We start from the raw sequence: 13,282 nt of genomic DNA, 5'->3' as shown, positions 1-13,282 counted from the left end.
AGCCACAGACCTTTTTAGGGAGTGAGCAAAGTGGACTCTGTGTGCCAGGAGACAGCAGGAGAGGATCAAAGAGTTCCAGCTTTCAGTGTCTCTTCACACAGATGGACCTGGGAGCAGCAGAGGACACTGTCCCACTCCTAGATCCACCTCCCACACAGGGTGTGGATCTCTACACAGTATTACATGGATATTCTAAATATATTCTGCCACTCACAAGAAACTGCTGCAGTTATAAAAGCGGCACCTTAGCCTTGAGGAACAGCGGCAGGAGGCCTTGTACTCCTGGGTTTTCAGGCATCCGGTTTTGATTTGCATCTAGAACCTTTTAATGATGTGTGGAATGGTATTCTGGATCTAGGAAAGCCCATAACATCTTCAGAAGTCTGCAGCACAGAGCAGCACCATTGTGTAAGACAATAGGTGAATGTGACTTTGTACAGCAGAGATTCAAATACAGGCACATCTTCAAATAACAAAACACAGACCCTTACCCATGATAAACAGTGAGGGGTTTAAAATTGATGAGTCTTCAGTTTCTCAAGCAGCTTTTGGAGTGTTTAATTTGTTCTACCTGCAAAAATTCTTTCCTTCTGACCTGAACAGACACCACTTCCTTTTCTCAGCCTGACTTGTTACATGACATGCTCTTCCCAGAGATAACTGCTGGCTTTATTTTTATTGGAAATGGATGGATGCAGCAGCTGATAAGTAAAAAAGGGCAATTTAACCATGGAGTGTTGCAGCATTTGTCATACAAGGACAGCAAATGATTTACATTATCTTGAAAAGTTAATTTTTAGTGAGCATCCTGGGAAGGCACCAGCCTAAGAGGGACTGGTTCCAGCTGTAGGACCAACAAAGCTGCACTGCTAATACTTGTCTTAAAAAGTATATTGCTGGAGAATTCGCTTATTGGCTAGCACAGACAAAAAGTGAGGAGTACACAGGAGTGGGGAGGAGAGCAGAATGGAAGGAGAGGAGCAGGATGCTGTTAGTGTTTTATCAACCAGGTTATTGAGTTGAATGCCACGGTAGGTGAGCTCCCAGTGTTAACACAAAGGTGATGAGCCTCCAGCAGCCTCAGAAGGCATCTCTGCCCAGTGTCCAGGGGATACCGACCTCTCCTGGACCCTGAGTGAATGAGTGAGTGAGGCACAGAGGCTGTTCTTCCTGCTTCGATCCTGCTTCATTACATGTCCTTCCCCAGCCTGCAGGCAACTCACTGAAGTCAGAACACATAATCTGGTTTGTCAGCTTTATCAATGCCCAAGAGCTCCAGAGAACATCACCTTCAACATCCTAGAGGTTTCTCAGCCTGCACGTGTTTGACATGCATAAAGAAATAGAAGACATGGGTTGTTACACAGCAATCAGTCAATGAAGTGAGCATGAAAACAGCACTGTGCTAGTGACTGTGCACTTGGACAGAGATCAGACAGGGTGTGGGGTCTTTCCCACTGGAGATATTCCAGAACTGTCTGGACACAACCCAGTACCATGCGCTCTGAGATGAGCCTGCTGGAGCAGGGAATTTGGACCTGAGTTTGTAGTCCTTCCAACTTGACCTATTCGGCGAATCTGTGAACACTGACTGACCAACTACATCACTGCACTACAGACCTGGGACCAGCAATGCTCCCACCCAGCACTGAATCTGTCCTGACAAGAAAATGAGGCAGATTGTGATGGGGTGGCATCCATCCATCCATCCATCCATCCATCCATCCATCCATCCATCCATCCATCCATCCATCCATCCATCCATCCATCCCACCCCACCCCACCCCACCCCACCCCACCCCACCCCATCCCATTTCCCGCAGCCCGCTCAGAGCAGTCCTCGCCCGCCCTGGCCCTCAGGGCCGGCGGCTCGGGCGGGGGCGGAGCGGGGTCCGTCCCGCCCCGCCGGGGCCTCGGGAACGGGCGGCGCTTCCGGGGCGAGCGGTGGCGCCTGCCCCGAGCCGGCGGAGACCCGCGGTCCCTCCCTGTCCCCTCCCGTCCCCGGGCGGCGGCTCCGCCGGGGCAGCAGCGGCCGGGCCGGGCGGGGGCTCGGGGCGCGCAGGCGGCGGCGCGGGCAGCCCGGAGGGGCCTCCGGAGCCCCGGCGGGCGGGAGCGGGAGCAGCGCGGCCGCCGCCATGGACGAGCCGGACACGGAGCCGCCGCTCGTGGTGCGGGATGGGCGGGCAGGGCAAGGCCTGGGCTGCGGGGCCATGGGCGGTCCGGGGCTGCGGGCGGTGCGGGGCCGGGGCGCCGCTGACGGACACCGTCCCCCCACAGGTGGTGCCGGGCGCGGACCCGTCGGCTCGGCAGCTCTGCTTCGCCTGGGGCCCCGCGGAGGTGCTGGTGTGCGAGACCCTGTTCGGCCGCGCAGGTGAGTTCCGCTCCCCACGCCTGTCCGCTCTCCATGCCCATCCCGCTCTCCATGCCTATACCGCACTCCATGCCCATCCCGCTCCCCACTCTTGTCCGCTCTCCGTGCCCATCCCGCTCCCCATGCCCGTCCCGCTCTCCGTGCCCATCCCGATTCTGGGGTGAGGGCAGCGCGGGCGCTGCTGCCCGGGCGCTGCTGCCCGGCGCTGACGGGCTCTGTTGCAGGGACCGGGGATGGAGCACCGAGCTCCTCCCGCGTCTTCGTGGTCCGCAGGGACCAGGACATTTACATCCACACCCTGCGGAAACTCTTCAACGAGTCGCACGGGATTTTCATGGGACTGCAGCGGAGCGAGGAGGAGCTGGCGGGGAAGTCGCGGAAGGCGCAGTGAGTGGATGGGGAGAGTGGGAGGCAGCGGCTGCCCCTTCTCCAGCCGGGGGCCAGCGCCAAGGGCTGATAAACACCTCTGGTGAGGCAAGTGCCGTTGGCCAGGCTTCTTTTACCAGCTCTGGAATCAGCAGCGGGGCAGATAGAATGACCATTTTGGGGGGATTTTACAAATCAAGGCTCGGATCCTTCCAATAACTACGCTGGTAGAGTGCAGCACAGTCTCACTGATTCCAGATGGATCCACCAGGTACTGGGAGTTGCTGCCGCAGAGAAACTTGCAAGGCTATAGGGGATATAACACTAAAACTCCAACAGCTCCCTCCAACCAAAGTCTTTTTGTGTTTGGCAGATTGGTTCAAGTGAGTAAAAACTACCGGTCAGTGATAAGAGCCTGCATGGAGGACATGCACCAGGCAGCTGGTAAGTTTGTTTGTTTGTTCTCTTATTGCAGGAAAAGGAAACACCAGTTGCAATTATGAAAGTAGGATTGTAATGGGAACTTACTGCAACTGCTGTACAATAGCATGTGTAGGTTTCAGTAATTACCAGGACTCTGTTTCCATGCTGGAGATTTCCAGGTTGGTTTGTAAATCTGGTCATGGACTGGTTTTTTCCCACTGCATTGTAACTGATTTTCTGGGGACTTGAAGCCTTTTTGTATCTCATGTGGCAGATGTATGGAAAGCTATCAAAGCTCAGAAGCAACTGTCAAATGTAAATATGTTCTCTTTGACTTTCCTTGTTTTTCCCTCAGTTTCGACCCGGGACCCTGCCTTGCAAGGCCAGTACAGCACTCAGGTAATCTGCAGTCCTGTCAGGTTGAACGTGGATTACTGACTGGTGAATTCACGAGGCCACCACTGTGGCATCAGGCACTTCAGATCTAACTCTGCCTTGTGTATGAGATACAGTTCATGACCAAGAATAAAGGGAAATAAATAGTTAATTCCTGTACTTCTAAAACAATAAAGATGCCCAACACCTCAATTCACTGCCATGTCGTAAACATATTTGCTGTTGTACATGTGATGTTTTCTTGTCATCCCAAAGCTGACAAGAAAAGTTTCAGACTTGCTGTGTGGTGTATCACCTCTCAGACTCTCAGATTTCAGTCAGCTGCATCTGAGCCTCTGGGTGTTCACAGTGAGCTGTCACATCCACGGGAGTGTTCTGGGAGGAGCAGAGTGCTCACACCAGCTTTTTCCTAGCAGCTGCAGTGATGTTGCTTCATTGGCTGCTCTTTCTTCCTTTGATGTTTGTATTGAGTCTTAAAAGTGCAGAAAGGCTGAAAATAAGACCAGCTAGGTTGCTCACTGGTGGCAGATTATTGCTGCATTTCATTGCACAGTGTCAGTGTTTTCTGGAGAAAAAAGGTGTAAAATTTTGGCATGTGTCTTTTAATTTTTGTGTGAACTGTCAGTATTTCTCTGTAAGAACTGATTGCTGTGGACAGCAGATGCCATTGCGTGGTTAAAAAACCCAGCTGGAATAATGACTAGCTCTGAAACTCGGCCCTGCTTTCCTTCAGGTTTCCATTCTCTCTGCAATGGAGCTGATCTGGAACCTGTGTGAGATTCTGTTTGTGGAAGCAGCTACAGGTGAGCCGTGAACTGTCCTCGTGTACAGACTGATGGGGGTTTGTTCTTTGCATATTTATTTGTTTAAAATGTATATCATATTCACTGTGTCATAGTTTAATGTTTTAGAGATAGGCAGAGTGTCAATAAGCCTTTTAATACCACTTCTGCCTCAGTTAATTGCCTTCTTTATATTGAATTATGTCAAGCTATTCGATTTGCCTTCTACTTTTCTTCCTCGCTCTGATTTAAATTGTTTCTTTGTCAGAAAGATTATGAAGAGAAGGGATATCAAAAGTTGTTGCCAATCTGTTTTATTTATAAGCTTAAACATCTCTTTAAACATCAAATGTGTCGATGCCAGTTGACATTTACACAGTTCTGGTACAACTCCTTTAACTCTAGGTTGCCATTTTTGCAGTCAGTCTGTTTACATTGCCATTTTAAAGTAGAAAATAATTTTTGAAGGAAATAATATTATGCAAGCAAATATGCTCCTTACACAGTCCCAGAATTCAGGAGAGATTCACAAATTACAGATTACTTAATCTAAATCACCTAGTGCCAAATTTCTTCCTCATATTCAGTTAGTAATAATGAAATTATGCTAAAATAAACAGAAATATTCTGTTTGTCTCTTGGCAGTGCAAGGTTTATGGTCTGGATCACTCACTTTTTATTTTTTCCAAGTTTGGGTTTTCTGGACTGTGTTGCCCCAGGAAAACCTGCCAGAGGCTGGGTGCTCCCAGGGCCTCTTTGCTTAAGGAACTCTGTAATCTGGGGGTGGCAGGTAGAAATCCAGTCAGTAAATCTCATCTAGTGATGTCGAACTGTGACGAAATGTGTGAGAGCAGTTTAGGAACAAACCCTGGGAACTGACAGAGGGAAATCTGTCTGCACAGCTGGGCCCCTCCTGCTGCGCCTCCTGGACTGGGTGCGGCTCCACGTGTGTGACGTGGACAGCATGGTCCGGGAAGTTCTGAGCAGTGAGAGTCCATCCAAACACAAGCTCTTCTGGAACGTGGTGAGTATCACCACCTGGAAGATTCCTAAACAACAGGAATTCATGTCTGTGCTTTCCTTCCTCTTCCCTGCTGGACACAACGCCTCATTGCTGTCTGCCTGTGTAGGCTTCAGGATGAAGCCATTCTCATTCCCATCCTCATCCTTCATGGCCCATAGAGGTCAAGCCTTACAATGTCACTTGAATTAGCAGTGCCTACAGTTTAAACATTTTAACTCCACTTCCCTTGCCTGAATTACAGGTTAAAATGCTCCTCTGATCCCTTTCCTGGGTGCTCCATAATCCTGTCCAGTGTGGAGCTCATGGACAGGGGGTTTTTGCAGGTGGATGTCTTTGTGCTCCAAGGCCGGATGGATGAAGCACGGCACCTGCTCTCCAAGGAAGCCAGTGCCAATCCCGCATCCATGAACATGTACAAAATCTTAGATGACTTGATGAAGAAGATGCCTGTGCCCAGTGTATGTACAAAGTTTGTTTTTTCATGTAGTGTGCTGGGAAAAGCCACCTGGTTGTGTCCCCTGTAACAGTTTGTTAGAACATCTCAGTCTTACTCCTTTGCAGTAACAATATTTGTGTTCTTGAATTGCCCAAAGACCCAGCAATTCAGAAAAAAGTCTGTTAGGTGACACATCAACACAGAAAGATGACAGGCAGCCTCATGTTTAGCTTTTTATCAGGAGTGACTGTGAGTTTGGCCCAAGAGCCTGGTGTGATTTGACTTGGTGTTTCCTTTATTCCCTGTATTCCTTTATTCCCTCTGTTCAGCTCGGCAACACCCAGACTCTGACAGAGCTGGAGCTGAAGTGGCAGCACTGGCACGAGGAATGTCAGCGGTATCTACAGGATGGGACTTTTGCTTCCAATCCCCACATGGAGTCCATCTGCAAGGTGTGTTTTTGCTGGGAACAGAGGAAACTTTGGACTAAAGTATTGAATCTATCCTTGTGGGTTTCAGGAGCCCAGTGTAGCCATAAGTAACTTTAATATGTCTCCTGTCCTCTGTTGATGGTTTGCCAGCCTGGGCAGTTTGGTTTCTCTCCCTGTCCAAGGTCCTAAGGTTGATTTGGAAACTGAACTGTGAGAAAGATTTTTGTTATGTAATTTTGAATAAATCTTCACCTTTGCAGAACAGGAGTAATGCCTCTGGAGAGCTGGAGTGCAGCTGTGCCCATCACTGAGTGTGCCGCATTCCTGCTGTGTTTTTGTCCCATTAGATCCTGCTGGGAGATGAGGATGCCATTTTGGAGAAGAAGGAGCTCATGACCACCTGGTATCACTTCCTCGTCACCCGGCTCCTGTATTCCCACCCGACGGTGAAGCCGATGGAGCTGCGTTTCTATGCACAGGTAGGAAATAAAATATTCTAATATTCTCCACTGTTTCAAGCACAAAAGGGTTACTACACTGAAAGAAAAACATAGGGAAAAGTCTTACAGCAATTAGATGCCTGTAAGATGTTGTCTGGAGTTTGTAAAAGGACTGGGAGAGTGAAAAAGTTGACAAATAATTGTTGAAGACCCATTTCTCAATGGGTCACTTCTCAGTGTCATAACATTGCCAGTCTTGTTCCTGCAAATTGTTTTCCCAGTCCACTATGCTAAAATGAGGAAAATTCCATTTTGTTAATGTGTTCAACTTCTATAACCTATTATTTCCTATAAAATAACTGCTACATCCAAACAAATGTCTTGCTTCGCATTTATGTCTTGTCATCTCATTCCACAGTCTAGTATGGACCTGTTCCTGGGTGGAGAGAGCAGCCCTGAGCCTCTGGACATGATTTTAATGGCAGCCTTTGAATTTGAGATGCATCAAGTGATCAAGGAATGCAGGTTGAGTTTTAAGGGTTTTTTAAGGGATTCTCTAGTTCTACAATATTGCTTCTGTGTATTTGGGGTGGGGGTATGGGTACAGAGCCCTGATAATCCTTGCCAAGGATTTAGCAAAAATACGTGAAGGCAGTAATTAAAAGTATTCCATTATGTCTGGGACACTGCAGCCAGACCTTGGACTGTAACAGAGCTCTGTATTGGTAAGAAATGCCTGTGGAAAACCTGACACAGTCCCTGGCAGCATTAGGCTTAGTTTTTTCTTTTGCTTCAAACACAGCATTGTCCTGAGCAACTGGTGGTTTGTGGCTCATCTGACTGACCTGTTGGATCACTGCAAACTCCTGCAGTCTCACAATCTCTAGTAAGTATTTATTTGCATTATTTGAATAAAGCTGATTAAGATAGCCCAGAGGAAAAAAAACAAAACCAAAAGGAAACATACTGCAGAAATTGACAGTACTTGTGAAATAAAGTAATCAGATTTTTCCAGTGAGAGGCAAATAATAATATCTGGATATTTGCTCTCTTTCCCCCCAGTTTTGGTTCAAATATGCGTGAATTCCTCCTGCTGGAGTATGCCTCAGGACTCTTCTCCCATCACAGGTATCACCTTTTGTTTTATTACTTACAGGACAGACTTAGACTGAGGCAGACAAAACAAATAACTGCATGTTCATGAAGTAAAAGAGCAAAACTTAGAGCAGCCACTGTTAGAATTTCAGCAGAGGTGTCCCTCGGGGTTTGTACAAGATTGGCACATTTCCCTTCCTGAATGGAGACAAAAGCTGTCTGTTAGAACTCTTCACACCCCATGACCTGGGCACAGCCACTCCTGCCACTGTGCAGAGTGCCTTGCACTGAAGCTCTTACCAGCTGCACATATTCCAAAGTCGTGGCATTCCAAAGTTATGTTACAGGGAACTGGCATGAGGTAGAAAGGAAAAGCCATTTCAGGACTGAATGCAAAGTTAATCACAGCTAACAGTTATTAATGCAGGCTCGGATTCTCCTTGGGCCTTTACTGTTGTGCTCATTGAAGATCCCTAGGGTTGGAATGGTGGTGATTTCTCCCCTCTCTCAGCCTGTGGCAGCTGGGGGTGGATTACTTCGACCACTGCCCGGAGTTCGGCCGGGTGTACCTGGAGCTGCACATCGAGCGCATCCCGCTCAGCACGGAGCAGAAGGCCCTCAAGGTGCTGAGGATCTGTGAGCAGAGGCAGATGCATGAACAAGGTGGTGCATTTTCAGTCTCACTGTTTCTCAGTGGTCCACCTGAACCCACTGGCACTAATTCCTCCTTTGTGTGCTCCCCCAGTGCGCAGCATCTGTAAGATCATGGCCATGAAGGCTCTGCGGAACAACCGCCTGGGCTCGGCCCTGTCCTGGAGCATCCGGGCCAAGGACGCAGCGTTTGCCACCCTCATCTCGGACCGGTGAGGCTGAGCAGCAGCTCCCAGCCTGGGGGGACAGGGGCAGGGTGGCTGCTGTGTCAAGGGCCAGGAAAGCTCCCATGGCTGCAGGTGGGGCCAGGCACCTTCTTGTGGACTAGAAAACAACACCCTTGGGTGCTGTCCCCTGCAGTACCCCCAGCTGTGCCTTCCCTGTGTTGTTTTCCTTCCTGACATCTAGAGACAAAACAGATTGACTTTATCTGAGAGTCCAACCCCCTTAGATCTTACTTGGATAAACATTTCTTTTACCAGCTTCTGTCCTCTGCCCTTCACTTGCTGTGACAGAGTTGTCTAATGGGCTGGACAGTGACCCAAGGGGCTGATTCGGGTGGAGGACAGTCCCTACCTGTGCTTTATTCAGCAGATTATTTATAATCAAGTTCACCTCACCTCCAAACAAGCCAGTAGGAGTCACGTAAGCCACCATTTCTACTAAAAATCTCATTGTTTCTACTAAAAATTTGTATCAATGAGTTGTTTTATCATGTCCCTGGCTTTGTATGAGCCTCTCAAAATTCCTGACCTTTCCTGAAGTGGGAGGGTTGTTATCAAAGTGAGGACAATACTGACACTTGGCTCAGGCCTCAGCAAAAGCTCTGGCAACTCTTTATGCTTTGTAATCTGTGACAATCCATGTTGTGTGGGTTTTGCTAATTGGAAATAGGCAGAGACCAGTCCCTGCATAGTTAGAGTATAATTTTGAAATTACACTCTGGGTAGGTGGCCAGACAACACTCTGTCTTCAACACTGGCGAAATGGGTGGTAAGAGATTGCTAATCTGAGGTTTGGGGTTTTTTTGTTTGTTATTTGAGGGAGTGGGAATCATTTTATTTCCTTCAACAGAAGGATGAGAAAAAAAATCACAGGAAGCAGCTCTGCAGAAAGCAGCATAATGGAGGCTGTGACAAAACAGATGAAAAGCTTTCAGCATTGTTTTTGTTCCTGCTGTTTATCAACTTTTTTACACAGCAGAAAAACAGAGCTTTTGTTATGATCTGAGAGTGTTAGTTATGCACCCACCAGCCTCAGCTTCCTGCCTGCCTTCCTTCATTTACTCCTTTTAAAAAATAGATCTCAACTACCACAGAATGCAGAAGAATCAATGGAGTGTCTGTTAAATATACATTACACCAGTTCTTTGGCCACTTCCAGAAACTTCTGAATCCCTTGGGGAAATTGATTAAGATGGAACTGAGCTGTCCAGTCATGTTTTCTGGGAAGGGATTAGGAGGCACAGAATGGATGTGGATGATGTCCTCCCCTCTAAGCTTTCATTGTGTTCCACTTTCTCCCCAGATTCCTTAAGGACTATTGTGAAAAGGGGTGTTTCTCTGACCTGGACCTCATTGACAATCTGGGCCCATCCATGCTGCTCAGTGACCGCCTCACATTCCTTGGTGAGAGCTGCCTACAGTGTCCATGCTGCTCTGCTATGGAGAACTCCATGGGATTTCTTGGATTTATGCTTTCTTCCATCTAGCTGGCTCCTGGTTTAGTGATGAGGGGAAAGCAAATGGTGAATGTGGTTTGGGATGCAGCTTGTACCAGGGGTGGCCTTTACCACTGCCTTGACAGCAGGTTCCTGCTCTGCTCTGAGCAGGACAGGCCCAAGTCTGACACTCCAAACTTCTTCCTTCTTTTTCCAGACTGTATCACTACCTTGAGAGGCTCTGAAATACTAACAAATGCTGCCTTAGGGGGTTCATTGGAAGAGTAATCCATTGGTTTCAGTTATGTTGACCTTGTTATAATTTCACCAAGGTCTCCGGAGTTTCCAGTGTGTGGGTTCAGTGTGCCAGTCAAGCTAACTGGAACAAGAGCCCTCCCTGCCCTCTCACTGAACACCTGGGCCAAGAGACAGTGAGGGCCTCCAGCTCATTTCCTTCAGGTACCACAGCTTCCTTCTCCTGCCTGGCACAAGGCAGGCTGTGGTAACCTGCCCCTCTGCCTGAAGCTGCTCTGTGGCCTTTGATTCATGGACCAAAACAGGAAATTGATTTCTCTGATGCTGTGAGTAGGCCAGAATCTGCTAGGAATTTGGAATAGCTGTCAGCATTGGACTGACTCCCCTCTGCCTGATGCCACCTTACAGGGAGGGTGAGCATGAGCTTTATCTGTTTCCACTTGGTCCAGCTTGCAAAACTGGAACTGATTTTCCTTCATTAAAGCTGATCCTGAACTAGTTCTAGAAGCTAAACATGACTTATCAAATTGGTAATCCCTCAGCTCTGCATGCCCAGCATCATCTGGTAACTGTCAGCCCCAGAGAAGCCTTTTCCCTTTGTGCTGTTTCTAAACAATCCTGAAAGGCCTGAAAATATTTCTGCCTGCTTTTCCCTTAAGGTTTTTAGAACCTTTGGTTACCTTTGCTGGACAACTTCCCCATGTCTCTGCCTTGAGCTCAAGCATTAGTCAAGGTGAATCTGAATGGGAATAATTAACTTCCAGTATTGTGACAGTTTAGTGGATACAGAACGAGCCCCACTTCCATCCTCAGCCACTTCTCTCATGCTGGATATTGATCTCACTAATTCTTAGCAAATGCAGAACTTTCCCTATTAACAGAGATTCCAGTTTCCATTTAAACAACCAAGGAAGACTGTGCAGCTTTTCAGACCTCCTGATACTCTGTGACCTCAAAAAGGACATTCTTCTGCTCTCTAAGCCACTGGGGCCTTGCTCCCCTGCAGACACTCAGCCTGGGGCAGCAGCAGCCCTGACCAGTCTGATGCAAACCTGAAGCTCACCCAGAACAGCAGCAGGGTGTGGCTGCCCTTTCAGGGAGGCTCTGTTGTCATCTTCCTTCATGCACCAGATTCCCAACCCCGAGGGGCTGCTTTGGGCTCGTTTTGGCTGGGGGTGGTTCTTTGCGGGAGCAGAGGGATCTCCCCAGGCCCAGCTGCCGATGCTCCTTTTCGCCCCCCCGTGGCAGGCAAGTACCGGGAGTTCCACCGGCTCTACGGCGAGAAGCGGTTCGCGGAGGCGGCGCGGCTGCTGCTGACGCTGATGACGGCTCACATCGCCCCCTGCTCCTTCTGGATGACGCTGCTCACGGACGCGCTCCCGCTGCTGGAGCAGAAGGAGGTCAGGTCCTGCTCACACCGACACAGATCCCAGGGGGCCTCTTCTTTTTTCCTGACAAGGGAGCTCAAAGTGGTGACTCTCCTTTCATGCTCCTGCCAGGACCTGGCTGTGGCAGTTCCAAGTGTCCCAGCAGTGGGAACACACAGGGACCCAGGAGGGGATAAATTGACTCTTTACTTTGGTTCCCTGCTGTTACAACAGCAGTGGAATTCATCTGCTCTGGTAATTTTAGCGCACGCTGCGTTCAGCTCCTTTGGGTACTTGGCTTGAAGGTTGTTCCTGTGCTTCTAAGCAGAATTTTCCCTTCAAGATCCATCAAGAAAAGAATAATTCAGCAATTACAGACCCAGAGCAGCCACTCTGGCTTCACAGCTGACCCTGCTTGGTGCAGGTGGTGGCACTGAGACCTCCCAAAGTCACATCCAACCTGAATTATCCTTGGATCCTGTGATTTCAGGGGTCAGAATGGAACTGTGGGAGTGTAAAAGCATTCTCTTCAACTGCACTATCTTCTCACCCTGTGTTATATCTCTAAATTTAATCTTTTTCAGTAAATACTTTGATTTCCACAGGTCATATTTTCAGCAGAGCAGACTTACGAGTTGATGCGATGCCTGGAAGACCTGACAGCAGGGAATCCAGACAAGCAGAAATTCCAGGTAGCCCTCTTCAGTTCTGAGGACAATTGGATAATGAAGAGAGGAGGGCTGTGGGAAGGGTCAGGGAGGGAAACTGCATTTATATTGCTAGTGAGGTCATAAGAGAGGGACAGCCCAAGTCCCAGAGACTGGCACAGTGGGTTCAGGGCAGTCAAATGAAGCATCAACAAGAGACTGAAGTATTCATGAACCCAGTGCAGGAGTGTTCCTACTCCTCATGTTCTGATGGTTTGCACTGGAGCATGATGCTTTTCCAAGATAAATAATTGCACATTATGTGGGCAATGAAGAGCTGAGGTGTTGCCATCCAGCAGCTCTGGCTCTGAGCATTCCAGGCACAGAACAGGGAACTATTTGCTGCACATGCAAAGCCCTGTAGCATCCAGGGAATGAAAAGGCTTGGCAGTGCTGTCTTGGGTTGAGCTAATAAGTAGGAAATGCAGCTTTTGCTCTTCTCAGGACGTCCCTGTAAATGCCTCTCACTGACCTGCATCTTCACCTTCCCAACCCTGAGACAGACCATGGCACCAGCTCATTGCTGTGTGCAGTCCCCTAACCCAGGCTCTGCTCCCTTGCAGGATGATGATGTTGAGACAACCAAAGTGGAAATGCTGAGACTCGCCCTTGCACGGAACCTCGCACGAGTCATCGTCAAAGAAGGCACCGTGGAAGGATCTTGAAGACTGCAGGGTGTTCCTCTTCCTCTGGGGCTTGCTGTACATAAACTGACTTTTTCTAAGAATAAATGTTTTGTTTTGCAGATTGCTTGGTCATTTGTTCTTGTCTTCCAAAAACAACTTTACATAGGCTTTTTTTTAACCTTTTATGAAGAACCTACATCAAAATGTTAGAGCTGCTTGTTCCAGCTTGGTCTGGCAGCCCTCCCCTGGTGC

General features: G+C 48.5%; 1 protein-coding gene across 1 annotated transcript; it reads left to right on the top strand.

Moving 5' to 3' along the window:
* Nucleotides 1–2,068: 2,068 nt before the first annotated feature.
* NUP85 (nucleoporin 85) lies at nt 2,069–13,149 on the top strand. The gene is made up of 19 exons (XM_030962231.1): nt 2,069–2,168; nt 2,278–2,371; nt 2,596–2,758; nt 3,111–3,181; nt 3,516–3,559; nt 4,290–4,359; nt 5,241–5,362; nt 5,686–5,820; nt 6,128–6,250; nt 6,577–6,708; nt 7,088–7,194; nt 7,472–7,555; nt 7,732–7,797; nt 8,276–8,427; nt 8,510–8,627; nt 9,943–10,043; nt 11,579–11,730; nt 12,303–12,389; nt 12,968–13,149. Exons 1-19 carry the CDS (start codon nt 2,136–2,138, stop codon nt 13,067–13,069), a joined length of 1,956 nt encoding a protein of 651 aa, XP_030818091.1. The 5' UTR covers nt 2,069–2,135; the 3' UTR covers nt 13,070–13,149.
* Nucleotides 13,150–13,282: the final 133 nt, after the last annotated feature.

The sequence above is a fragment of the Camarhynchus parvulus genome, chromosome 18 (assembly GCF_901933205.1).
Source record: "Camarhynchus parvulus chromosome 18, STF_HiC, whole genome shotgun sequence".
NCBI lineage: Eukaryota > Metazoa > Chordata > Aves > Passeriformes > Thraupidae > Camarhynchus > Camarhynchus parvulus.
This window is presented reverse-complemented; position numbering and strand designations above follow the sequence as displayed.

Excerpts from the sequence above, each read along its gene's own strand:
- NUP85 (XM_030962231.1), top strand. The coding sequence starts at position 2,136 with ATGGACGAGCCGGACACGGAGCCGCCGCTCGTG. Across the intron at positions 2,169-2,277 it reads ACACGGAGCCGCCGCTCGTG|GTGGTGCCGGGCGCGGACCC; the intron begins GTGCGGGATGGG and ends GTCCCCCCACAG. Across the intron at positions 3,560-4,289 it reads AAGGCCAGTACAGCACTCAG|GTTTCCATTCTCTCTGCAAT; the intron begins GTAATCTGCAGT and ends GCTTTCCTTCAG.